The 26985-nt window shown below is 47.0% G+C and overlaps 1 protein-coding gene across 1 annotated transcript; it reads right to left on the bottom strand.

Moving 5' to 3' along the window:
- Positions 1 to 25535, bottom strand: LOC124018545 (vegetative cell wall protein gp1-like). Its single transcript, XM_046333879.1, has 2 exons — positions 25490 to 25535; positions 1 to 923 (listed from the first exon to the last, which is right to left on the bottom strand). Exons 1-2 carry the CDS (start codon positions 25533 to 25535, stop codon positions 1 to 3), a joined length of 969 nt encoding a protein of 322 aa, XP_046189835.1.
- Between the last annotated feature and the right edge of the window lie 1450 nt (positions 25536 to 26985).

Here is a 26985-nt window from a genome sequence, read left to right as displayed (position 1 = left end):
CTACTGGGTAGTTTTGATGGAGGCTGCTGGGTAATTCTGATGGAGGCTGCTGGGTAGTTTTGATGGAGGCTGCTGGGTGGTTTTTGATGGAGGCTGCTGGGTAGTTTTGATGGAGGCTGCTGGGTAGTTTTGATGAGGCTGCTGGGTGGTTTTGATGGGGGATGCTGGGTATTTTTGATTGAGGCTGCTGGGTGGTTTTTGAAGGAGGCTGCTGGGTGGTTTTTGAAGGAGGCTGCTGGGTGGTTTTGATGGAGGCTGCTGGGTGGGTTTGATGGAGGCTGCTGGGTGGTTTTGATGGAGGCTGCTGGGTAGTTTTGATGGAGGCTGCTGGGTAGTTTTGATGGAGGCTGCTGGGTGGTTTTGATGGAGGCTGCTGGGTGGTTTTTGATGGAGGATGCTGGGTATTTTTGATTGAGGCTGCTGGGTAGTTTTGATGGAGGCTGCTGGGTGGTTTTTGATGGAGGATGCTGGGTAGTTTTGATGGAGGCTGCTGGGTAGTTTTGATGGAGGCTGCTGGGTGGTTTTGATGGGGGATGCTGGGTATTTTTGATTGAGGCTGCTGGGTAGTTTTGATGGAGGCTGCTGGGTGGTTTTGATGGAGGCTGCTGGGTGGTTTTGATGGAGGCTGCTGGGTGGTTTTGATGGAGGCTGCTGGGTAGTTTTGATGGAGGCTGCTGGGTGGTTTTTGAAGGAGGATGCTGGGTATTTTTGATGGAGGCTGGGTGGTTTTGATGGAGGCTGCTGGGTGGTTTTTGATGGAGGCTGCTGGGTAGTTTTGATGGAGGCTGGGTGGTTTTGATGGAGGCTGCTGGGTAGTTTTGATGGAGGCTGCTGGATAGTTTTAATGGAGGCTGCTGGGTAGTTTTGATGGAGGCTGCTGGGTGGTTTTGATGGAGGCTGCTGGGTAGTTTTGATGGAGGCTGCTGTGGAGGGAGGGATAGTTCTTTAAGCCTGTAGAACGGAGGTAGGGATAGTTCTTTAAGCCTGTAGAATGGAGGGAGGGATAGTTCTTTAAGCCTGTAGAATGGAGGGAGGGATAGTTCTTTAAGCCTGTAGAATGGAGGGAGGGAGGGATAGTTCTTTAAGCCTGTAGAATGGAGGGAGGGATAGTTCTTTAAGCCTGTAGAATGGAGGGAGGGAGGGATATTTCTTTAAGCCTGTAGAATGGAGGGAGGGATAGTTCTTTAAGCCTGTAGAATGGAGGGAGGGATAGTTCTTTAAGCCTGTAGAATGGAGGGAGGGATAGTTCTTTAAGCCTGTAGAATGGAGGGAGGGATAGTTCTTTAAGCCTGTAGAATGGAGGGAGGGATGGTTCTTTAAGCCTGTAGAATGGAGGGAGGGATAGTTCTTTAAGCCTGTAGAATGGAGGGAGGGATAGTTCTTTAAGCCTGTAGAATGGAGGGAGGGAGGGATAGTTCTTTAAGCCTGTAGAATAGAGGGAGGGAGGGATAGTTCTTTAAGCCTGTAGAATGGAGGGAGGGATAGTTCTTTAAGCCTGTAGAATGGAGGGATGGATAGTTCTTTAAGCCTGTAGAATGGAGGGAGGGATGGATAGTTCTTTAAGCCTGTAGAACGGAGGGAGGGATGGATAATTCTTTAAGCCTGTAGAACGGAGGGAGGGATGGATAGTTCTTTAAGCCTGTAGAATGGAGGGATGGAGGGATAGTTCTTTAAGCCTGTAGAATGGAGGGAGGGATAGTTCTTTAAGCCTGTAGAATGGAGGGAGGGATAGTTCTTTAAGCCTGTAGAATGGAGGGAGGGATAGTTCTTTAAGCATGTAGAATGGAGGGAGGGATAGTTCTTTAAGCCTGTAGAATGGAGGGATGGATAGTTCTTTAAGCCTGTAGAATGGAGGGAGGGAGGGATAGTTCTTTAAGCCTGTAGAATGGAGGGAGGGAGGGATAGTTCTTTAAGCCTATAGAATGGAGGGAGGGATAGTTATTTAAGCCTGTAGAATGGGGGGAGGGAGGGATAGTTCTTTAAGCCTGTAGAATGGGGGGAGGGATAGTTCTTTAAGCCTGTAGAATGGAGGGAGGGAGGGATAGTTCTTTAAGCCTGTAGAATGGAGGGAGGGATAGTTCTTTAAGCCTGTAGAATGGAGGGAGGGATAGTTCTTTAAGCCTGTAGAATGGAGGGAGGGAGGGATAGTTCTTTAAGCCTGTAGAATGGAGGGAGGGATAGTTCTTTAAGGCTGTAGAATGGAGGGAGGGAGGGATAGTTCTTTAAGCCTGTAGAATGGAGGGAGGGATGGATAGTTCGTTAAGCCTGTAGAATGGAGGGAGGGATAGTTCTTTAAGCCTGTAGAATGGAGGGAGGGATGGATAGTTCTTTAAGCCTGTAGAATGGAGGGAGGGATGGATAGTTCTTTAAGCCTGTAGAATGGAGGGAGGGATGGATAGTTCTTTAAGCCTGTAGAATGGAGGTGTGGAGGGATAGTTCTTTAAGCCTGTAGAATGGAGGGAGGGATGGATAGTTCTTTAAGCCTGTAGAATGGAGGGAGGGATGGATAGTTCTTTAAGCCTGTAGAATGGAGGGAGGGATGGATAGTTCTTTAAGCCTGTAGAATGGAGGGAGGGATAGTTCTTTAAGCCTGTAGAATGGAGGTGTGGAGGGATAGTTCTTTAAGCCTGTAGAATGGAGGGAGGGATGGATAGTTCTTTAAGCCTGTAGAATGGAGGGAGGGATGGATAGTTCTTTAAGCCTGTAGAATGGAGGGAGGGAGGGATAGTTCTTTAAGCCTGTAGAATGGAGGGAGGGATAGTTCTTTAAGCCTGTAGAATGGAGGGAGGGAGGGATAGTTCTTTAAGCCTGTAGAATGTAGGGAGGGAGGGATAGTTCTTTAAGCTTGTAGAATGGAGGGAGGGAGGGATAGTTCTTTAAGCCTGTAGAATGTAGGGAGGGAGGGATAGTTCTTTAAGCTTGTAGAATGGGGGGATGGAGGGAGGGATTGAGGGGTAGAGAGATGATTGATAGTTCTTTAAGGGGTAGAGAGATGAACAATAAAGGAGTGAATGAAGCAGAGGGTTGCCTGGAGGAGTGTAAAAACATCTTATCCCTCTCTCCCTGGCCATCTGGTTGTTTGTTTGTGCTGGTGCAGAAAGTGTGTGTGTGTGTGTGTGTGTGTGTGTGTGTGTGTGTGTGTGTGTGTGTGTGTGTGTGTGTGTGTGTGTGTGTGTGTGTGTGTGTGTGTGTGTGTGTGTGTGTGTGTGTGTGTGTGAAACCTCCCTCCGCCGGTGCAGAAAGCGAGACAGGGCTTGTTAAGAAATATGCTGTGCCGTTCTGCAGCACCTTGGGGACAGGTATAAACTAGCACAGAGTCCCTCCCCCTTTCTCTTTCTCGTCCTTTCCTGCCTTCTTTCCTTCTCTCTCTCTACTTTCCCCCTCAAATGCTTTAGCCTTCTCTCTCTTCTCTCTCTCTCTCAGTGTAACAGAACAACAGGTCTCTCCTAGTCCAGGACAACAGGTCTCTCCTAGTACAGAACAACAGGTCTCTCCTAGTCCAGGACAACAGGTCTCTCCTAGTCCAGGACAACAGGTCTCTCCTAGTACAGAACAACAGGTCTCTCCTAGTCCAGAACAACAGGTCTCTCCTAGTTCAGGACAACAGGTCTCTCCTAGTCCAGAACAACAGGTCTCTCCTAGTTCAGAACAACAGGTCTCTCCTAGTTCAGTCTAACAGAACAACAGGTCCTTCCTAGTTCAGGACAACAGGTCTCTCCTAGTCCAGAACAACAGGTCTCTCCTAGTTCAGTGTAACAGGTCTCTCCTAGTCCAGAACAACAGGTCTCTCCTAGTTCAGTGTAACAGAACAACAGGTCTCTCCTAGTCCCGAACAACAGGTATCTCCTAGTCCAGAACAACAGGTCTCTCCTAGTTCAGTGTAACAGGTCTCTACTAGTTCAGAACAACAGGTCTCTCCTAGTTCAGAACACCAGGTCTCTCCTAGTTCAGAACAACAGGTCTCTCCTAGTTCAGAACAACAGGTCTCTCCTAGTTCAGTACAACAGGTCTCTCCTAGTCCAGTCTAACAGGTCTCCCCTAGTCCAGTCTAACAGGTCTCTCCTAGTTCAGTACAACAGGTCTCTCCTAGTTCAGTACAACAGGTCTCTCCTAGTTCAGTATAACAGGTCTCTCCTAGTCCAGTACAACAGGTCTCTCCTAGTTCAGTGTAACAGAACAACAGGTCTCTCCTAGTTCAGTGTAACAGGTCTCTCCTAGTTCAGAACAACAGGTCTCTCCTAGTTCAGGACAACAAGTCTCTCCTAGTCCAGAACAACAGGTCTCTCCTAGTCCAGAACAACAGGTCTCTCCTAGTCCAGAACAACAGGTCTCTCCTAGTCCAGTATAACAGGTCTCTCCTAGTTCAGTATAACAGGTCTCTCCTAGTTCAGGACAACAGAACAACAGGTATCTCCTAGTTCAGAACAACAGGTCTCTCCTAGTTCAGAACAACAGGTCTCTCCTAGTTCAGAACAACAGGTCTCTCCTAGTCCAGAACAACAGGTCTCTCCTAGTCCAGAACAACAGGTCTCTCCTAGTTCAGAACAACAGGTCTCTCCTAGTTCAGGACAACAGGTCTCTCCTAGTCCAGTACAACAGGTCTCTCCTAGTCCAGAACAACAGGTCTCTCCTAGTTCAGTCTAACAGAACAACAGGTCTCTCCTAGTCCCGAACAACAGGTCTCTCCTAGTCCAGAACAACAGGTATCTCCTAGTCCAGAACAACAGGTATCTCCTAGTTCAGAACACCAGGTCTCTCCTAGTTCAGTATAACAGGTCTCTCCTAGTTCAGTATAACAGGTCTCTCCTAGTTCAGTATAACAGGTCTCTCCTAGTTCAGTATAACAGGTCTCTCCTAGTTCAGAACAACAGGTCTCTCCTAGTTCAGTATAACAGGTCTCTCCTAGTTCAGTATAACAGGTCTCTCCTAGTTCAGTGTAACAGAACAACAGGTCTGTAATGTAAAGCACAATTGCTTTGTCGAGCTACGGATGGGAACAGTAATGAACTATAAAACATCCTCTTACCTAAATTTACATTTACATTTAAGTCATTTAGCAGAATCTCCGTAACATAATGTAGCATGTTGAGGAGGAATGTGTGGTGATAATTAAGGTGTTTATTCTGGTGGGGTTAGGGAGGACGGGAAGACTTGTCAGCTATTCGATCGTGTTGGGGGTCATTGGGGGTCGTCACCTCTGACCTCAGCGATGGTTAAAGAGATACAGAGATACAGGGACAGACTAATTATACATAATAACAGTGACGAGACAGTGCCCCCGCCACAAACACACACACCTACACACGACCACCTGTACACACACACACACACACACACACACACACACACACACACACACACACACACACACACACACACACACACACACACACACACACACACACACACACACACACACACACACACACACACACACACACACACACACGCATTCTATGAATCAGTGGCACACCAACCCTCCCGAGAAGGCACTGCATCTCAGTGGTAGAGGCCGTGAACGGGAGTTCCATAAGGTGGCGAGACAGGTCACATCTCTGTGGTCACAGCCAGGTCACATCTCTGGAGTCACAGCCAGGTCACATCTCTGGGGTCACAGCCAGGTCACATCTCTGTGGTCACAGCCAGGTCACATCTCTGGGGTCACAGCCAGGTCACATCTCTGTGGTCACAGCCAGGTCACATCTCTGGAGTCACAGCCAGGTCACATCTCTGGGGTCACAGCCAGGTCACATCTCTGGGGTCACAGCCAGGTCACATCTCTGGGGTCCCAGCCAGGTCACATCTCTGTGGTCCCAGTCAGGTCACATCTCTGGGGTCACAGTCAGGCCTCCCTCCCTCCCTCCCTCCCTCCCTCCCTCCCTCCCTCCCTCCCTCCCTCCCTCCCTCCCTCCCTCCCTCCCTCCCTCCCTCCCTCCCTCCCTCCCCCTCCCTCCCTCCCTCCCTATGTATGAGGATGAATGGTCCACAGCGTCCCACTCTCTCGTGAATGATTTGATTTCTCTCTATAGAAACTACAACTCCCTTCAGCCCAGCGCCTCTATAGAAACTACAACTCCCTTCAGCCCAGCGCCTCTATAGAAACTACAACTCCCTTCAGCCCAGCGTCTCTATAGAAACTACAACTCCCTTCAGCCCAGCGTCTCTATAGAAACTACAACTCCCTTCAGCCCAGGGTCTCTATAGAAACTACAACTCCCTTCAGCCCAGCGTCTCTATAGAAACTACAACTCCCTTCAGCCCAGCGTCTCTATAGAAACTACAACTCCCTTCAGCCCAACGTCTCTATAGAAACTACAACTCCCTTCAGCCCAGCGCCTCTATAGAAACTACAACTCCCTTCAGCCCAGCGGCTCTATAGAAACTACAACTCCCTTCAGCCCAGCGCCTCTATAGAAACTACAACTCCCTTCAGCCCAGCGCCTCTATAGAAACTACAACTCCCTTCAGCCCAGCGCCTCTATAGAAACTACAACTCCCTTCAGCCCAGCGCCTCTATAGAAACTACAACTCCCTTCAGCCCAGCGCCTCTATAGAAACTACAACTCCCTTCAGCCCAGCGCCTCTATAGAAACTACAACTCCCTTCAGCCCAGCGTCCCACTCTCTCGTGAATGATTTGATTTCTCTCTATAGAAACTACAACTCCCTTCAGCCCAGCGTCTCTATAGAAACTACAACTCCCTTCAGCCCAGCGCCTCTATAGAAACTACAACTCCCTTCAGCCCAGCGTCTCTATAGAAACTACAACTCCCTTCAGCCCAGCGCCTCTATAGAAACTACAACTCCCTTCAGCCCAGCGCCTCTATAGAAACTACAACTCCCTTCAGCCCAGCGGCTCTATAGAAACTACAACTCCCTTCAGCCCAGCGCCTCTATAGAAACTACAACTCCCTTCAGCCCAGCGCCTCTATAGAAACTACAACTCCCTTCAGCCCAGCGCCTCTATAGAAACTACAACTCCCTTCAGCCCAGCGCCTCTATAGAAACTACAACTCCCTTCAGCCCAGCGCCTCTATAGAAACTACAACTCCCTTCAGCCCAGCGTCTCTATAGAAACTACAACTCCCTTCAGCCCAGCGTCTCTATAGAAACTACAACTCCCTTCAGCCCAGCGCCTCTATAGAAACTACAACTCCCTTCAGCCCAGCATCTCTATAGAAACTACAACTCCCTTCAGCCCAGCGTCTCTATAGAAACTACAACTCCCTACAGCCCAGCGTCTCTATAGAAACTACAACTCCCTTCAGCCCAGCGTCTCTATAGAAACTACAACTCCCTTCAGCCCAGCGTCTCTATAGAAACTACAACTCCCTTCAGCCCAGCGTCTCTATAGAAACTACAACTCCCTTCAGCCCAGCGCCTCTATCGAAACTACAACTCCCTTCAGCCCAGCATCTCTATAGAAACTACAACTCCCTTCAGCCCAGCGTCTCTATAGAAACTACAACTCCCTACAGCCCAGCGTCTCTATAGAAACTACAACTCCCTTCAGCCCAGCGTCTCTATAGAAACTACAACTCCCTTCATCCCAGCGTCTCTATAGAAACTACAACTCCCTTCAGCCCAGCGCCTCTATAGAAACTACAACTCCCTTCAGCCCAGCATCTCTATAGAAACTACAACTCCCTTCAGCCCAGCGTCTCTATAGAAACTACAACTCCCTACAGCCCAGCGTCTCTATAGAAACTACAACTCCCTTCAGCCCAGCGTCTCTATAGAAACTACAACTCCCTTCAGCCCAGCGTCTCTATAGAAACTACAACTCCCTTCAGCCCAGCGTCTCTATAGAAACTACAACTCCCTTCAGCCCAGCGCCTCTCGAAACTACAACTCCCTTCAGCCCAGCATCTCTATAGAAACTACAACTCCCTTCAGCCCAGCGTCTCTATAGAAACTACAACTCCCTACAGCCCAGCGTCTCTATAGAAACTACAACTCCCTTCAGCCCAGCGTCTCTATAGAAACTACAACTCCCTTCATCCCAGCGTCTCTATAGAAACTACAACTCCCTTCAGCCCAGCGCCTCTATAGAAACTACAACTCCCTTCAGCCCAGCGTCTCTATAGAAACTACAACTCCCTTCAGCCCAGCGCCTCTATAGAAACTACAACTCCCTTCAGCCCAGCGCCTCTATAGAAACTACAACTCCCTTCAGCCCAGCGTCTCTATAGAAACTACAACTCCCTTCAGCCCAGCGTCTCTATAGAAACTACAACTCCCTTCAGCCCAGGGTCTCTATAGAAACTACAACTCCCTTCAGCCCAGGGTCTCTATAGAAACTACAACTCCCTTCAGCCCAGCGTCTCTATAGAAACTACAACTCCCTTCAGCCCAGGGTCTCTATAGAAACTACAACTCCCTTCAGCCCAGCGTCTCTATAGAAACTACAACTCCCTTCAGCCCAGCGTCTCTATAGAAACTACAACTCCCTTCAGCCCAGCGTCTCTATAGAAACTACAACTCCCTACAGCCCAGCGTCCCACTCTCATTTCTCTCTATAGAAACTACAACTCCCTTCAGCCCAGCGCCTCTATAGAAACTACAACTCCCTTCAGCCCAGCGTCTCTATAGAAACTACAACTCCCTTCAGCCCAGCGCCTCACTCTCTCGTGAATGATTTAATTTCTCTCTATAGAAACTACAACTCCCTTCAGCCCAGCGCCTCTATAGAAACTACAACTCCCTTCAGCCCAGCGTCTCTATAGAAACTACAACTCCCTTCAGCCCAGCGTCTCTATAGAAACTACAACTCCCTTCAGCCCAGCGTCTCTATAGAAACTACAACTCCCTTCAGCCCAGCGTCTCTATAGAAACGGCGGTCAATTAGTTGGTTAATAACCGGGGAGAAAAACGAGATGACGGTCAATCGCTCAACACGACAAGAGAAGCAGGTGTGTGTGTGTCTGTGTGTGTGTGTGGGCCTCCTTGCTGCACTCAAGGCTCCAAATGCATATTCAACACACACAGACACACAGACACACACAGAGTCGAGGCCTTGTTACTGCATATTCAACACACACAGACACACAGACACACACAGAGTCGAGGCCTTGTTACTGCATATTCAACACACACACAGACACACAGACACACACAGAGTCGAGGCCTTGTTACTGCATATTCAACACACACAGACACACAGACACACAGACACACAGACAAACACACAGTCGAGGCCTTGTTACTGCATATTCAACACTCTCTAGACAGCTGTTCCCTCTCGCTCCTCTCTGCCCGGTTCCTTCTCAGCCAGCCACGCTCCGTCACCTCCTCGTGTGTGTGTGTGTGTGTGTGTGTGTGTGTGTTGTTTTGTTTGGAATCTTTCTGCTTTGACAAACACAGCCTTGAGAGAGAGAGAGAGAGAGAGAGAGAGAGAGAGAGAGAGAGAGAGAGAGAGAGAGAGAGAGAGAGATAAAGATAAAGAGAGAGAGAGAGAGAGATAAAGATAAAGAGAGAGAGAGAGAGATATCTCTCTCTCTCTCTCTCTCTCTCTCTCTCTCTCTCTCTCTCTCTCTCTCTCTCTCTCTCTCTCTCTGTCTGTCTCTTCATCTCTCTCTTTCTCTCTCTCTCCACATTGAGTGGCGTTTTCATTTTGCAGAGGGATGAATAGAGCCTTTCTCTTATCTCTCATCTTATTCTCTCTCTTCCTCTCTGATCCCTCCCTCCCTCCCCCCCTCCCTCCCCCTCTCTCCCTCCCTCCCTCCCCCCTCTGTGTATAGTGACCATGGCTCTGTGTATAGTGACCATGGCTCTGTGTGTAGTGACCATGGCTCTGTGTATAGTGACCATGGCTCTGTGTGTAGTGACCATGGCTCTGTGTGTAGTGACCATGGCTCTGTGTATAGTGACCATGGCTCTGTGTGTAGTGACCATGGCTCTGTGTATAGTGACCATGGCTCTGTGTGTAGTGACCATGGCTCTGTGTGTAGTGACCATGGCTCTGTGTGTAGTGACCATGGCTCTGTGTGTAGTGACCATGGCTCTGTGTGTAGTGACCAGGTCTGTCCAGTCTGGCCATGGCTCTGTGTATAGTGACCATGGCTCTGTGTATAGTGACCATGGCTCTGTGTATAGTGACCATGGCTCTGTGTGTAGTGACCATGGCTCTGTGTATAGTGACCATGGCTCTGTGTGTAGTGACCATGGCTCTGTGTATAGTGACCATGGCTCTGTGTATAGTGACCATGGCTCTGTGTGTAGTGACCATGGCTCTGTGTGTAGTGACCATGGCTCTGTGTATAGTGACCATGGCTCTGTGTGTAGTGACCATGGCTCTGTGTGTAGTGACCATGGCTCTGTGTGTAGTGACCATGGCTCTGTGTATAGTGACCATGGCTCTGTGTATAGTGACCATGGCTCTGTGTATAGTGACCATGGCTCTGTGTGTAGTGACCATGGCTCTGTGTGTAGTGACCATGGCTCTGTGTGTAGTGACCATGTCTGCCCTGTCTGACCATGGCTCTGTGTGTAGTGACCAGGTCTGCCCTGTCTGACCATGGCTCTGTGTATAGTGACCATGGCTCTGTGTATAGTGACCATGGCTCTGTGTATAGTGACCATGGCCCTGTGTGTAGTGACCATGGCTCTGTGTGTAGTGACCATGGCTCTGTGTGTAGTGACCATGGCTCTGTGTATAGTGACCATGGCTCTGTGTGTAGTGACCATGGCTCTGTGTATAGTGACCATGGCTCTGTGTGTAGTGACCATGGCTCTGTGTGTAGTGACCATGGCTCTGTGTGTAGTGACCATGGCTCTGTGTGTAGTGACCATGGCTCTGTGTATAGTGACCATGGCTCTGTGTGTAGTGACCATGGCTCTGTGTGTAGTGACCAGGGCTCTGTGTGTAGGGACCATGGCTCTGTGTATAGCGACCAGGGCTCTGTGTGTAGTGACCATGGCTCTGTGTATAGCGACCAGGGCTCTGTGTGTAGTGACCATGGCTCTGTGTGTAGTGACCATGGCTCTGTGTATAGCGACCAGGGCTCTGTGTGTAGTGACCAGGGCTCTGTGTGTAGTGACCATGGCTTTGTGTGTAGTGACCATGGCTCTGTGTGTAGTGACCATGGCTCTGTGTGTAGTGACCATGGCTTTGTGTGTAGTGACCATGGCTCTGTGTGTAGTGACCATGGCTCTGTGTATAGTGACCATGGCTCTGTGTGTAGTGACCATGGCTCTGTGTGTAGTGGTGTGGGATTTATTTACCAGGCTTGTTCTCGAAGGGACGTACCGTCATCCTTCCATTAACTATTAACATCCTGGTCGTTGAATGACCCCTGGATGACCCTACTGTACCCTGCCCTGTAGAATCAGCCGATCCCATGTTGTAGGGTGCAATAACAACAGAGTACAACAGAATACAGGGCCATTCTCATGGGTCCTGTGCTCCAATATGTTTTCCCTAAGGGGAACCCAGGCTAGACAGGCTAGATAACGCTGTGAGTAGTGATCTAATAACTAAACCAGGGTAGGAATCATTTCAGTTCTCAAATCAGTCAATGTAGTGAATAACTCTGGGTATTCAGTCAATGTAGTGAATAACTCTGGCTATTCAGTCAATGTAGTGAATAACTCTGGGTATTCAGTCAATGTAGTGAATAACTCTGGCTATTCAGTCAATGTAGTGAATAACTCTGGGTATTCAGTCAATGTAGTGAATAACTCTGGGTATTCAGTCAATGTAGTGAATAACTCTGGGTATTCAGTCAATGTAGTGAATAACTCTGGGTATTCAGTCAATGTAGTGAATAACTCTGGGTATTCAGTCAATGTAGTGAATAACTCTGGGTATTCAGTCAATGTAGTGAATAACTCTGGGTATTCAGTCAATGTAGTGAATAACTCTGGGTATTCAGTCAATGTAGTGAATAACTCTGGGTATTCAGTCAATGTAGTGAATAACTCTGGGTATTCAGTCAATGTAGTGAATAACTCTGGGTATTCAGTCAATGTAGTGAATAACTCTGGGTATTCAGTCAATGTAGTGAATAACTCTGGGTATTCAGTCAATGTAGTGAATAACTCTGGGTATTCAGTCAATGTAGTGAATAACTCTGGGTATTCAGTCAATGTAGTGAATAACTCTGGGTATTCAGTCAATGTAGTGAATAACTCTGGGTATTCAGTCAATGTAGTGAATAACTCTGGGTATTCAGTCAATGTAGTGAATAACTCTGGGTATTCAGTCAATGTAGTGAATAACTCTGGGTATTCAGTCAATGTAGTGAATAACTCTGGGTATTCAGTCAATGTAGTGAATAACTCTGGGTATTCAGTCAATGTAGTGAATAACTCTGGGTATTCAGTCAATGTAGTGAATAACTCTGGGTATTCAGTCAATGTAGTGAATAACTCTGGGTATTCAGTCAATGTAGTGAATAACTCTGGGTATTCAGTCAATGTAGTGAATAACTCTGGGTATTCAGTCAATGTAGTGAATAACTCTGGGTATTCAGTCAATGTAGTGAATAACTCTGGGTATTCAGTCAATGTAGTGAATAACTCTGGGTATTCAGTCAATGTAGTGAATAACTCTGGGTATTCAGTCAATGTAGTGAATAACTCTGGGTATTCAGTCAATGTATGAATCATGTCGTCACCACTGACAGGTTCAGTATGTCTGTATGAATCATGCAGGTTCAGTATGTCTGTATGAATCATGCAGGTTCAGTATGTCTGTATGAATCATGTCGTCACAGTGTACTCTACTCACACACAGCACATCCACTCAGTACTGATACTCCCTGTATTTAGCCATGTTATTACCTGGTACTCCCTGTATTTAGCCATGTTATTACCTGGTACTTCCTGTAAATAGCCATGTTATTACCTGGTACTTCCTGTAAATAGCCATGTTATTACCTGGTACTTCCTGTAAATAGCCATGTTATTACCTGGTACTTCCTGTAAATAGCCATGTTATTACCTGGTACTTCCTGTAAATAGCCATGTTATTACCTGGTACTTCCTATAAATAGCCATGTTATTACCTGGTACTTCCTGTAAATAGCCATGTTATTACCTGGTACTTCCTGTATATAGCCATGTTATTACCTGGTACTTCCTGTATATAGCCATGTGATTACCTGGTACTTCCTGTATTTAGCCATGTTATTACCTGGTACTCCCTGTATATAGCCATGTGATTACCTGGTACTTCCTGTATTTAGCCATGTTATTACCTGGTACTTCCTGTATATAGCCATGTTATTACCTGGTACTTCCTGTATTTAGCCATGTTATTACCTGGTACTTCCTGTATATAGCCATGTGATTACCTGGTACTTCCTGTATATAGCCATGTTATTACCTGGTACTTCCTGTATATAGTCATTATTGTTATTAGTTTTTCACTGTGTATTTATTCCTCGTGTCACTATGTTTGATTTATATTTGATGTGTCTCTCTGCATTGTTGGTAAAAGGACAGGCCAGTAAGCGTTTCTCTGTTAGGCGACACCTGTTGTTTTACCAAGCATGTGACAAATTACATTTTCAACCACAACATCAACTCTCTGGCAGCACCTGTACATTTAACCAAACGTAGGGTGAATGTGTGTGTGCGTGTGTGTGTGTGCGCGCGTGTGTGTGTGTGTGTGTGTGTGTGTGTGTGTGTGTGTGTGTGTGTGTGTGTGTGTGTGTGTGTGTGTGTGTGTGTGTGTGTGTGTATGCAGCATCCGTGTTGTGTTTACATGCTAGTGGTTTTTCAGCAACACTGATTTGATGAAAGTCTGGTATAAAGGAGAAGGAATGTGTCTGATCCCTTTCCTGATTCACAGGTTGTTACTGTAGAGGAGACTGATGGTCCTGAATCACAGGTTGTTATTGTAGAGGAGACTGATGGTCCTGAATCACAGGTTGTTATTGTAGAGGAGACTGATGATACTGAATCACAGGTTGTTATTGTAGAGGAGACTGATGGTCCTGAATCACAGGTTGTTATTGTAGAGGAGAGACTGACGGTCCTGAATCACAGGTTGTTACTGTAGAGGAGACTGATGATCCTGAATCACAGGTTGTTATTGTAGAGGAGACTGATGATCCTGAATCACAGGTTGTTATTGTAGAGGAGACTGATGATACTGAATCACAGGTTGTTATTGTAGAGGAGACTGATGGTCCTGAATCACAGGTTGTTATTGTAGAGGAGAGACTGACGGTCCTGAATCACAGGTTGTTACTGTAGAGGAGACTGATGATCCTGAATCACAGGTTGTTATTGTAGAGGAGACTGATGATCCTGAATCACAGGTTGTTATTGTAGAGGAGACTGATTATCCTGAATCACAGGTTGTTACTGTAGAGGAGACTGATGATCCTGAATCACAGGTTGTTATTGTAGAGGAGACTGATTATCCTGAATCACAGGTTGTTACTGTAGAGGAGACTGATGATCCTGATTCACAGGTTGTTATTGTAGAGGAGACTGATGATCCTGAATCACAGGTTGTTATTGTAGAGGAGACTGATGATCCTGAATCACAGGTTGTTACTGTAGAGGAGACTGATGATCCTGAATCACAGGTTGTTATTGTAGAGGAGAGACTGACGGTCCTGAATCATAGGTTGTTAATGTAGAGGAGACTGATGATCCTGAATCACAGGTTGTTACTGTAGAGGAGACTGATGATCCTGAATCACAGGTTGTTACTGTAGAGGAGACTGATGATCCTGAATCACAGGTTGTTATTGTAGAAGAGACTGTTGATCCTGATTCACAGGTTGTTATTGTAGAAGAGACTGATGATCCTGATTCACAGGTTGTTATTGTAGAGGAGACTGATGATCCTGAATCACAGGTTGTTATTGTAGAGGAGACTGATGATCCTGAATCACATGTTGTTATTGTAGAGGAGACTGATGGTCCTGAATCACAGGTTGTTATTGTAGAGGAGAGACTGACGATCCTGAATCACAGGTTGTTACTGTAGAGGAGAGACTGACGATCCTGAATCACACGTCGTTATTGTAGAGGAGACTGATGGTCCTGAATCACAGGTTGTTACTGTAGAGGAGAGACTGACGATCCTATAATGAGGATCCTGTCTGATATGACATGCTATTCAGTTGTTAGAGCCTCAGACATTTTTCCAACATGAACCACCTGACATGTTTTAAACATCTCTGACATGTATTAAACATCTCTGACATGTATTAAACATCTCTGACATGTATTAAACATCTCTGACATGTATTAAACATCTCTGACATGTTTTAAACCCTCAGCTGTGTGATTGGTTAATGACTGATGCCATATTAACACACTCTTAATCACAACCCAGTCTGTGCTGTTCCATCATCCCCCCCAGTCCATACCCAGTAGTTATTCTCAGTAGTGAATGTATTGTACCCAGACTGTGCTGTTCCATCAAACCCCCCCCCCCCAGTCCATACCCAGTGGTTATTCTCAGTAGTGAATGTATTGTACCCAGACTGTGCTGTTCCATCATCCCCCCCAGTCCATACCCAGTGGTTATTCTCAGTAGTGAATGTATTGTACCCAGACTGTGCTGTTCCATCAACCCCCCCCAGTCCATACGCAGTGGTTATTCTCAGCAGTGAATGTATTGTACCCAGACTGTGCTGTTCCATCATCCCCCCCAGTCCATACCCAGTGGTTATTCTCAGTAGTGACTGTATTGTACCCAGACTGTGCTGTTCCATCAACCCCCCCAGTCCATACCCAGTGGTTATTCTCAGCAGTGAATGTATTGTACCCGGACTGTGCTGTTCCATCATCCCCCCCAGTCCATACCCAGTGGTTATTCTCAGTAGTGAATGTATTGTACCCAGACTGTGCTGTTCCATCATCCCCCCCAGTCCATACCCAGTGGTTATTCTCAGTAGTGAATGTATTGTACCCAGACTGTGCTGTTCCATCAACCCCCTCCCCCAGTCCATACCCAGTGGTTATTCTCAGCAGTGAATGTATTGTACCCAGACTGTGCTGTTCCATCAACCCCCCAGTCCATACCCAGTGGTTATTCTCAGTAGTGAATGTATTGTACCCAGACTGTGCTGTTCCATCATCCCCCCAGTCCATACCCAGTGGTTATTCTCAGTAGTGAATGTATTGTACCCAGACTGTGCTGTTCCATCATCCCCCCCAGTCCATACCCAGTGGTTATTCTCAGTAGTGAATGTATTGTACCCAGACTGTGCTGTTCCATCAACCCCCCCAGTCCATACCCAGTGGTTATTCTCAGTAGTGAATGTATTGTACCCAGACTGTGCTGTTCCATCAACCCCCCCCAAAACCACACGTTCATCATTGTGTAGTTATTTTAGAGGTGTGAATGTCAACGCTACAGGTTTTCTGGTCCAGTTGAATGGAATGCAGGCGGTATGTTGACGTCCATGTCATAGTGTCGTTACTACTGTCCACTAATAGATCACTTAACAATCACTGTGTTTATCCCTACTGGTGATACATCCCTTTGTGCTGGTCAGGTGTCTGACATTCAGGCCTGTTAGTCCATTAAGGTACAGGTTAATCCATTAAGGTACAGGTTAGTCCATTAAGGTACAGGTTAGTCCATTAAGGTACAGGTTAGTCCATTAAGGTACAGGTTAGTCCATTAAGGTACAGGTTAGTCCATTAAGGTACAGGTTAGTCCATTAAGGTACAGGTTAGTCCATTAAGGTACAGGTTAGTCCATTAAGGTACAGGTTAGTCCATTAAGGTACAGGTTAGTCCATTAAGGTACAGGTTAGTCCATTAAGGTACAGGTTAGTACAGGTTAGTCCATGTGGGTACAGGTTAGTCCATGTGGGTACAGGTTAGTCCATTAAGGTACAGGTTAGTCCATTAAGGTACAGGTTAGTCCATTAAGGTACAGGTTAGTCCATGAAGGTACAGGTTAGTCCATGAAGGTACAGGTTAGTCCATGAAGGTACAGGTTAGTCCATTAAGGTACAGGTTAGTCCATTAAGGTACAGGTTAGTCCATTAAGGTACAGGTTAGTCCATTAAGGTACAAGTTAGTCCATTAAGGTACAGGTTAGTCCATTAAGGTACAGGTTAGTCCATGAAGGTACAGGTTAGTCCATTAAGGTACAGGTTAGTCCATTAAGGTACAGGTTAGTCCATTAAGATACAGGTTAGTCCATTAAGGTACAGGTTAGTCCATTAAGGTACAGGTTAGTCCATTAAGGTACAAGTTAGTCCATTAAGGTACAGGTTAGTCCATTAAGGTACAGGTTAGTCCATTAAGGTACAGGTTAGTCCATTAAGGTACAGGTTAGTCCATTAAGGTACAGGTTAGTCCATTAAGGTACAGGTTAGTCCATGTGGGTACAGGTTAGTCCATTAAGGTACAGGTTAGTCCATTAAGGTACAGGTTAGTCCATTAAGGTACAGGTTAGTCCATTAAGGTACAGGTTAGTCCATGTGGGTACAGGTTAGTCCATTAAGGTACAGGTTAGTCCATTAAGGTACAGGTTAGTCCATTAAGGTACAGGTTAGTCCATGTGGGTACAGGTTAGTCCATTAAGGTACAGGTTAGTCCATTAAGGTACAGGTTAGTCCATTAAGGTACAGGTTAGTCCATTAAGGTACAGGTTAGTCCATTAAGGTACAGGTTAGTCCATTAAGGTACAGGTTAGTCCATTAAGGTACAGGTTAGTCCATGTGGGTACAGGTTAGTCCATTAAGGTACAGGTTAGTCCATTAAGGTACAGGTTAGTCCATTAAGGTACAGGTTAGTCCATTAAGGTACAGGTTAGTCCATTAAGGTACAGGTTAGTCCATTAAGGTACAGGTTAGTCCATGTGGGTACAGGTTAGTCCATTAAGGTACAGGTTAGTCCATTAAGGTACAGGTTAGTCCATTAAGGTACAGGTTAGTCCATTAAGGTACAGGTTAGTCCATTAAGGTACAGGTTAGTCCATTAAGGTACAGGTTAATTAAGGTACAGGTTAATCCATTAAGGTACAGGTTAATCCATTAAGGTACAGGTTAGTCCATTAAGGTACAGGTTAGTCCATTAAGGTACAGGTTAGTCCATTAAGGTACAGGTTAGTCCATTAAGATACAGGTTAGTCCATTAAGGTACAGGTTAGTCCATTAAGGTACAGGTTAATCCATTAAGGTACAGGTTAATCCATTAAGGTACAGGTTAGTCCATTAAGGTACAGGTTAGTCCATTAAGGTACAGGTTAGTCCATTAAGGTACAGGTTAGTCCATTAAGGTACAGGTTAGTCCATTAAGGTACAGGTTAGTCCATTAAGGTACAGGTTAGTCCATTAAGATACAGGTTAGTCCATTAAGGTACAGGTTAGTCCATTAAGGTACAGGTTAGTCCATTAAGGTACAGGTTAGTCCATGTGGGTACAGGTTAGTCCATGTGGGTACATGTTAGTCCATTAAGGTACAGGTTAGTCCATTAAGGTACAGGTTAGTCCATTAAGGTACAGGTTAGTCCATTAAGGTACAGGTTAGTCCATGTGGGTACATGTTAGTCCATTAAGGTACAGGTTAGTCCATTAAGGTACAGGTTAGTCCATTAAGGTACAGGTTAGTCCATTAAGGTACAGGTTAGTCCATTAAGGTACAGGTTAGTCCATTAAGGTACAGGTTAGTCCATGTGGGTACAGGTTAGTCCATTAAGGTACAGGTTAGTCCATTAAGGTACAGGTTAGTGCATGTGGGTACAGGTAGTCTATGTGGGTACAGGTTAGTCCATTAAGGTACAGGTTAGTCCATGTGGGTACAGGTTAGTCCATGTGGGTACAGGTTAGTCCATTAAGGTACAGGTTAGTCCATTAAGGTACAGGTTAATCCATTAAGGTACAGGTTAGTCCATTAAGGTACAGGTTAGTCCATTAAGGTACAGGTTAGTCCATGTGGGTACAGGTTAGTCCATGTGGGTACAGGTTAGTCCATTAAGGTACAGGTTAGTCCATTAAGGTACAGGTTAGTCCATTAAGGTACAGGTTAGTCCATTAAGGTACAGGTTAGTCCATTAAGGTACAGGTTAGTCCATGTGGGTACAGGTTAGTCCATGTGGGTACAGGTTAGTCCATTAAGATACAGGTTAGTCCATTAAGGTACAGGTTAGTTCATTAAGGTACAGGTTAGTCCATTAAGGTACAGGTTAGTCCATTAAGGTACAGGTTAGTCAAATAAGGTACAGGTTAGTCCATTAAGTTACAGGTTAGTCCATGTGTGTACAGGTTAGTCCATTAAGGTACAGGTTAGTCCATTAAGGTACAGGTTAGTCCATTAAGGTACAGGTTAGTCCATTAAGGTACAGGTTAGTCCACGTGGGTACAGGTTAGTCCATTAAGGTACAGGTTAGTCCATGTTGGTGCAGGTTAGTCCATGTTGGTACAGGTTAGTCCACGTGGGTACATGTTAGTCCATTAAGGTACAGGTTAGTCCATTAAGGTACAGGTTAGTCCATTAAGGTACAGGTTAGTCCATTAAGGTACAGGTTAGTCCATGTGGGTACAGGTTAGTCCTTGTGGGTACAGGTTAGTCCATTAAGGTACAGGTTAGTCCATTAAGGTACAGGTTAGTCCATGTGGGTACAGGTTAGTCCATTAAGGTACAGGTTAGTCCATTAAGGTACAGGTTAGTCCATGTGGGTACAGGTTAGTCCATTAAGGTACAGGTTAGTCCATTAAGGTACAGGTTAGTCCATGTGGGTACAGGTTAATCCATTAAGGTACAGGTTAGTCCATTAAGGTACAGGTTAGTCCATTAAGGTACAGGTTAGTCCATGTGGGTACAGGTTAGTCCATTAAGGTACAGGTTAGTCCATTAAGGTACAGGTTAGTCCATTAAGGTACAGGTTAGTCCATTAAGGTACAGGTTAGTCCATTAAGGTACAGGTTAATCCATTAAGGTACAGGTTAATCCATTAAGGTACAGGTTAGTCCATTAAGGTACAGGTTAGTCCATTAAGGTACAGGTTAGTCCATTAAGGTACAGGTTAGTCCATTAAGGTACAGGTTAATCCATTAAGGTACAGGTTAATCCATTAAGGTACAGGTTAGTCCATTAAGGTACAGGTTAGTCCATTAAGGTACAGGTTAATCCATTAAGGTACAGGTTAGTCCATTAAGGTACAGGTTAGTCCATGTGGGTACAGGTTAGTCCATTAAGGTACAGGTTAGTCCATTAAGGTACAGGTTAGTCCATGTGGGTACAGGTTAATCCATTAAGGTACAGGTTAGTCCATTAAGGTACAGGTTAGTCCATTAAGGTACAGGTTAGTCCATGTGGGTACAGGTTAGTCCATTAAGGTACAGGTTAGTCCATTAAGGTACAGGTTAGTCCATTAAGGTACAGGTTAGTCCATTAAGGTACAGGTTAGTCCATTAAGGTACAGGTTAATCCATTAAGGTACAGGTTAATCCATTAAGGTACAGGTTAGTCCATTAAGGTACAGGTTAGTCCATTAAGGTACAGGTTAGTCCATTAAGGTACAGGTTAGTCCATTAAGGTACAGGTTAGTCCATTAAGGTACAGGTTAGTCCATTAAGGTACAGGTTAATCCATTAAGGTACAGGTTAATCCATTAAGGTACAGGTTAATCCATTAAGGTACAGGTTAGTCCATTAACGTACAGGTTAGTCCATGTGGGTCCAGGTTAGGTGCGCGCGCGCACCCGCACATACACACACACACACACACACACACACACACACACACACACACACACACACACACACACACACACACACACACACACACACACACACACACACACACACACACACACACACACACACACACACAACCAGCTAATTGGCCTTACTGTCAAGACAAGAGTATAGAGAGAGAGGGAGATGTGAGAAGGAGATGAGAGAGGTTGAGAGGGGAAGGGAGGGAGAGAGAGGGAGGGAAGGAGAGAGGGAGATGTGAGAAGGAGATGAGAGAGGGTGAGAGGGGAAGGGAGGGAGAGAGAGGGAGGGAAGGAGAGAGGGAGATGTGAGAAGGAGATGAGAGAGGGTGAGAGGAGGAGGGAGGGAGAGAGAGGGAGAGAGGCTGGGTGAAGAGGGAGATGATAGAAGGACATGAGAGAGAGGGAGAGAGGCTGGGTGAATAGGGAGATGAGAGAAGGACATGAGGGAGAGGGAGAGAGAGAGAGGGAGAGAGAGAGGGAGAGGGAGAGAGAGAGAGAGAGAGAGAGAGGGAGAGAGGCTGGGTGAATAGGGAGATGAGAGAAGGACATGAGAGAGAGGGAGAGAGGCCCATCCATCCACCCACTGATCCATCCATCCATCCACCCACCCATCCACCCACCCACTGATCCATCCATCCATCCACCCACCCATCCACCCACCCACTGATCCATCCATCCACCCACCCACCCATCCACCCACCCACTGATCCATCCATCCATCCACCCACCCACCCATCCACCCACTGATCCATCCATCCATCCACCCATCCACCCACCCACTGATCCATCCATCCATCCATCCACCCACCCATCCACCCACCCACTGATCCATCCATCCACCCACCCACCCATCCACCCACCCACTGATCCATCCATCCATCCATCCACCCACCCACCCATCCACCCACTGATCCATCCATCCATCCACCCATCCACCCACCCACTGATCCATCCATCCATCCCTCCTTCCTTCATTGTGTTGATAGACTAGAACAGTGATCCATGCAGGTGGGTCCTCCACCTTGCAGTTAAGAGGACTGTCATACACATCATGAACGTCCCTCTTGAATGGCCTCCATTTGTTCTCCCACAAATAAGCCCTTGAAGCAACAGGCGTAGGGATATGGACCAGCGGTGAGGAGAGTGGTTGAAGTGGCGCTTCGCCTGGTAATTATGTGTGATTACCTGACAAAGAGATGCAATTAGAGCCTTGGCAACACGATAAGCAAATTGATTACAGGAGACACATCTTGGAAAGACATGAGTGAAGTGATCAATGAGGCTTTCAACATGTTAGAGTGGAGAGGAGGGGAGGGGAGGGGAGGGGAGGGGGGGAGGGGGAGAGGGAGGAGAGGAGAGGAGAGGAGGGAGAGGAGAGGAGAGGGAGGGAGGGAGAGGAGAGGAGAGGAGAGGGAGAGGAGAGGAGAGGAGAGGAGAGGAGAGGAGAGGAGAGGAGAGGAGAGGAGAGGAGAGGAGAGGAGAGGAGAGGAGAGGGAGAGGAGAGGAGAGGGAGGAGAGAGAGGAGAGGAGGGGAGGGGAGAGGAGAGGAGAGGGGAGAGGAGAGGAGAGGAGAGGAGAGGAGAGGAGAGGAGAGGAGAGGAGAGGAGAGGAGAGGAGGGGAGAGGAGAGGGAGAGGAGAGGAGACGAGAGGAGAGGAGAGGAGGGGAGGGGAGAGGAGAGGAGAGGGGATGAGAGGAGAGGGGATGAGAGGAGAGGAGAGGGGATGAGAGGAGAGGAGATTAGAGGAGAGGAGAGGAGAGGCCTTAGGGGCTATACAGGGTGGAGGAGAGGAGAGGAGAGGAGAGGAGGGGAGAGGAGGGGAGAGGAGAGGAGAAGAGAGGAGAGGAGAGGAGAGGAGGGGAGGGGAGAGGAGAGGAGGGAGAGGAGAGGAGGGGAGAGGAGAGGAGGGGAGATGAGAGGAGGGGAGAGGAGAGGAGAGGAGAGGAGAGGAGAGGAGGGGAGAGGAGGGGAGAGGAGAGGAGGGGAGAGGAGAGGAGAGGAGATTAGAGGAGAGGAGAGGAGAGGCCTTAGGGGCTATACAGGGTGGAGGAGAGGAGAGTAGAAGAGAGGAGAGGAGAGGAGAGGAAAGGAAAGGAAAGGAAAGGAGAGGAGAGGGGATGAGAGGAGAGGGGGAGAGGAGAGGAGAGGAGAGGGGGGAGAGGAGAGGAGAGGAGAGGGGATGAGAGGAGAGGAGAGGATAAGGAGGAGGAGAGGATGGGAAGGGAGAGGAGAAGAGGGGAGAGGAGAGGAGAAGAGGGGAGAGGAGGGTAGAAGAGAAGAGGGGAGAGGAGGGTAGAAGAGACGATAAGGAGGAGGGGAGGATGGGAAGGGAGAGGAGAAGAGGGGAGAGGAGAGGATAAGGAGGAGGAGAGGATGGGAGAGGAGAGGAGAGGAGAGGGGGGGGGGAGGATGGGAATGGAGAGGAGAAGAGGGGAGGGGAGGAGAGAAGGATTAGGAGAGAAGTAGGAGGAGAGGAGAGGATAAGGAGGAGGAGAGGATGGGAAGGGAGAGGAGAAGAGGGGAGGGGAGGAGAGAAGATGTAGATGTGATCTGGAGAGAACGACTGACGTGGACGGTCTCTGCCAAGGGTGGAATTAGTCTACGTCCCAAACCGAACCCGGTTCCCTTTGTAGTGCACTACTTTTGACCAATAGGGTGCCATTTGGAACACAGCCTTTGGTTTCCTCAAGCTGCTCCACCTTTTTTAATGTCCCAGCGTTTTGGTTTCATTCCAACTCTCTCATGCCGCAGTGATTTGTAATGGAGGAAGTGCTGACCAGTGTTACCTGTGAATCTGAATGTAATATTGTTATTTCTGCCAACGCACAAGGTCTTTCCTTTGAAGTTCAGAATCCATTAAAACAAAGTCCCTGACGTGCGTTCAGATACTTTGTCAGTACGAGGCAGGGAGGTTGGTGCATATCCAATAGAGTTTAGTTTCACCAGGAGAGGAGGTTGGTGCATATCCAATAGAGTTTAGTTTCACCAGGAGAGGAGGTTGGTGCATATCCAATAGAGTTTAGTTTCACCAGGAGAGGAGGTTGGTGCATATCCAATAGAGTTTAGTTTCACCAGGAGAGGAGGTTGGTGCATATCCAATAGAGTTTAGTTTCACCAGGAGAGGAGGTTGGTGCATATCCAATAGAGTTTAGTTTCACCAGGAGAGGAGGTTGGTGCATATCCAATAGAGTTTAGTTTCACCAGGAGAGGAGGTTGGTGCATATCCAATAGAGTTTAGTTTCACCAGGAGAGGAGGTTGGTGCATATCCAATAGAGTTTAGTTTCACCAGGAGAGGAGGTTGGTGCATATCCAATAGAGTTTAGTTTCACCAGGAGAGGAGGTTGGTGCATATCCAATAGAGTTTAGTTTCACCAGGAGAGGAGGTTGGTGCATAGCCAATAGAGTTTAGTTTCACCAGTAGAGGAGCGGAGTTTGGAAAGAATTCACACAACACTGTAGAGATGTCTCTGGTACGGTTACAACCACATGTGTAGACTCTTAGAAAAAAGGTTTGAGTGTAGAGGTGGCTGGGTAGCCTAGTGGTTAGAGTGTAGAGGCGGCAGGGTGCCTAGTGGTTAGAGTGTAGAGGTGATAGGGTAGCCTAGTGGTTAGAGTGTAGAGGAGGCAGGTAGCCTAGTGGTTAGAGTGTAGAGGCAGCAGGGTAGCCTAGTGGTTAGAGGGTAGAGGGGGCAGGGTAGCCTAGTGGTTAGAGTGTAGAGGCAGCAGGGTAGCCTAGTGGTTAGAGTGTAGAGGCGGCAGGGTAGCCTAGTGGTTAGAGTGTAGAGGCGGCAGGGTAGCCTAGTGGTTAGAGTGTAGAGGCGGCAGGGTGGCCTACTGGTTAGAGTGTAGAGGCGGCAGGGTGGCCTACTGGTTAGAGTGTAGAGGCAGCAGGGTAGCCTACTGGTTAGAGTGTAGAGGCGGCAGGGTAGCCTAGTGGTTAGAGTGTAGAGGCGGCAGGGTGGCCTACTGGTTAGAGTGTAGAGGCAGCAGGGTAGCCTACTGGTTAGAGTGTAGAGGCGGCAGGGTAGCCTAGTGGTTAGAGTGTAGAGGTGGCAGGGTAGCCTAGTGGTTAGAGTGTAGAGGTGGCAGGGTAGCCTAGTGGTTAGAGTGTAGGGGCGGCAGGGTAGCCTAGTGGTTAGAGTGTAGAGGCGGCAGGGTAGCCTAGTGGTTAGAGTGTAGAGGCAGCAGGGTAGCCTAGTGGTTAGAGTGGAGGGCCGGCAGGGTAGCCTAGTGGTTAGAGTGTAGAGGCAGCAGGGTAGCCTAGTGGTTAGAGGGTAGAGGGGGCAGGGTAGCCTAGTGGTTAGAGTGTAGAGGCAGCAGGGTAGCCTAGTGGTTTGATCTCTAACTGCCCCTACAGCCCCCTGCTGGGTCTCTGGGGGGGGTGGTGTGGCAGAGTAGCCTCGTGGTTAGAGCGTGTGACTAGTAACCGGAATGTTGCGAGTTCAAACCCCCGAGCTGACGAGGTACAAATCTGTCGTTCTGCTCCTGAACAGGCAGTTAACCCACTGTTCCTAGGCCGTCATTGAAAATAAGAATTTGTTCCTAACTGACTTGCCTAGTTAAATAAATGTACTAGCTTAGTGGAGTCTTTTGTTTAGACCCATAACCCATACTACCATTCAGCATGCATGAATCTGCCGGTAGCTTAGAGCTAATTGACTAGGTTCAATGTTAGTTAGCGAGCTAACATTAGTCTATAGCTAGCAATGCAAATGGCTTTTCAGAGATAACAATAATAATTTTACTACCTGTAACATTAGCTACCTAACAGTGCGCTTTAACTTGACTTTCTAACTAAATTGGAAACGTATAATATCTGAAAATGTAGCTCGTCTCTCTTACCCGTATACGTGGATGGGCGCTTCTTCCTCTCTGTCACGGTTGCCATGGTTGCCCTTAGTTTGAAGATGTAATCCGGGGAGACAAGTGTTCAATACATCGGCCTTCTGTGTTCTCTTTTTCGACTCCCTTCCGTTTTTGCAATCATACTCTGCTTTCACCGGGCATTCCACTGATTTCAAAACTCTTGTCAGCTTCTTCACTGATCACTGGTTCTTCCCTCTTCATCAGAAGACTCTACAATGTCAAGGTTCAATGGAAATGTTTATACTTAAATCAAGGACTTCCTCGTCGTCTGATTCATGTTTCAGAGTCAGAGAGTCAACGTGGCAACGGTCGTCCTCCGGGGAAGAGGAGAGCAGTAGCAACACTTTCTGGAGTTCCTCTTTGTCTTTCAAAAAAAGCCGCTGTATATAGGATTATCTACACATGCTGAGCAGCTCCTGTTATAGACAGAAACGTGCTACATGGCAGACCAATCAGAACTCATCTCTCGGGCATTGTCCAGCCCATCCATTATCTCAGCCAATCATAGCTAGCGGGAAGGTTCCTTTCCTTTTTCCGTGGCTAAATCAAATAAGGCTCGTAATTTAACAATTGTATTCGTATTTACAGATGGCAACAAGTTTGTTATTAAGACACACGGAAGTTCACATGTTCCAGAATGCATTTCTGCTAAAATACAATAAAAATATAAAAATATCACGTTCAAATACCTCTTCTGGAAAGTAGTGACGTGGGACATATGCTTCCTGGAACGGGCCACATTTGGAGAGGAGAGAGTTCAAGAGGAGAGAGTTCAAGAGGAGAGAGTTCAAGAGGAGAGAGTTCAAGAGGAGAGAGTTCAGTCATTCAAAAAAGAGAGGACAGGATGACATTTCTTCCTACAGTGTCAAACTTAAAGGTCACATTCAGCTCAAGGTACCAGCAGTTTGGCCTGGAAACAAAACGGAGAAAGGAATCAATATTTCAGAGAAATCCTCTCTGTCTGTACTGACTGTCAAAGTGAGCTTGGCTACTTTCCCCTTTTCCCCTGGCCCCCTTTTCCATTTATAGTGCACTACTTTAGACCAGAACCCTATGGGACTATATAGTGCACTACTTTAGACCAGAACCCTGTGGGACTATATAATGCACTACTTTAGACCAGAACCCATTGGGACTATATAGTGCACTACTTTAGACCAGAACCCTATGGGACTATATAGTGCACTACTTTAGACCAGAACCCTGTGGGACTATATAGTGCACTACTTTAGACCAGAACCCTATGGGACTATATAGTGCACTACTTTTGACCAGAACCCTATGGGACTATATAGTGCACTACTTTAGACCAGAACCCTATGGGACTATATAGTGCACTACTTTAGACCAGAACCCTGTGGGACTATATAGTGCACTACTTTAGACCAGAACCCTGTGGGACTATATAGTGCACTACTTTAGACCAGAACCCTATGGGACTATATAGTGCACTACTTTTGACCAGAACCCTA

This window comes from Oncorhynchus gorbuscha, unplaced genomic scaffold (assembly GCF_021184085.1).
Source record: "Oncorhynchus gorbuscha isolate QuinsamMale2020 ecotype Even-year unplaced genomic scaffold, OgorEven_v1.0 Un_scaffold_542, whole genome shotgun sequence".
Classification (NCBI taxonomy): Eukaryota; Metazoa; Chordata; class Actinopteri; order Salmoniformes; family Salmonidae; genus Oncorhynchus; species Oncorhynchus gorbuscha.
Note: the sequence above shows the minus strand (reverse complement) of the source record. Positions and strands in the feature narration are given on the sequence as shown.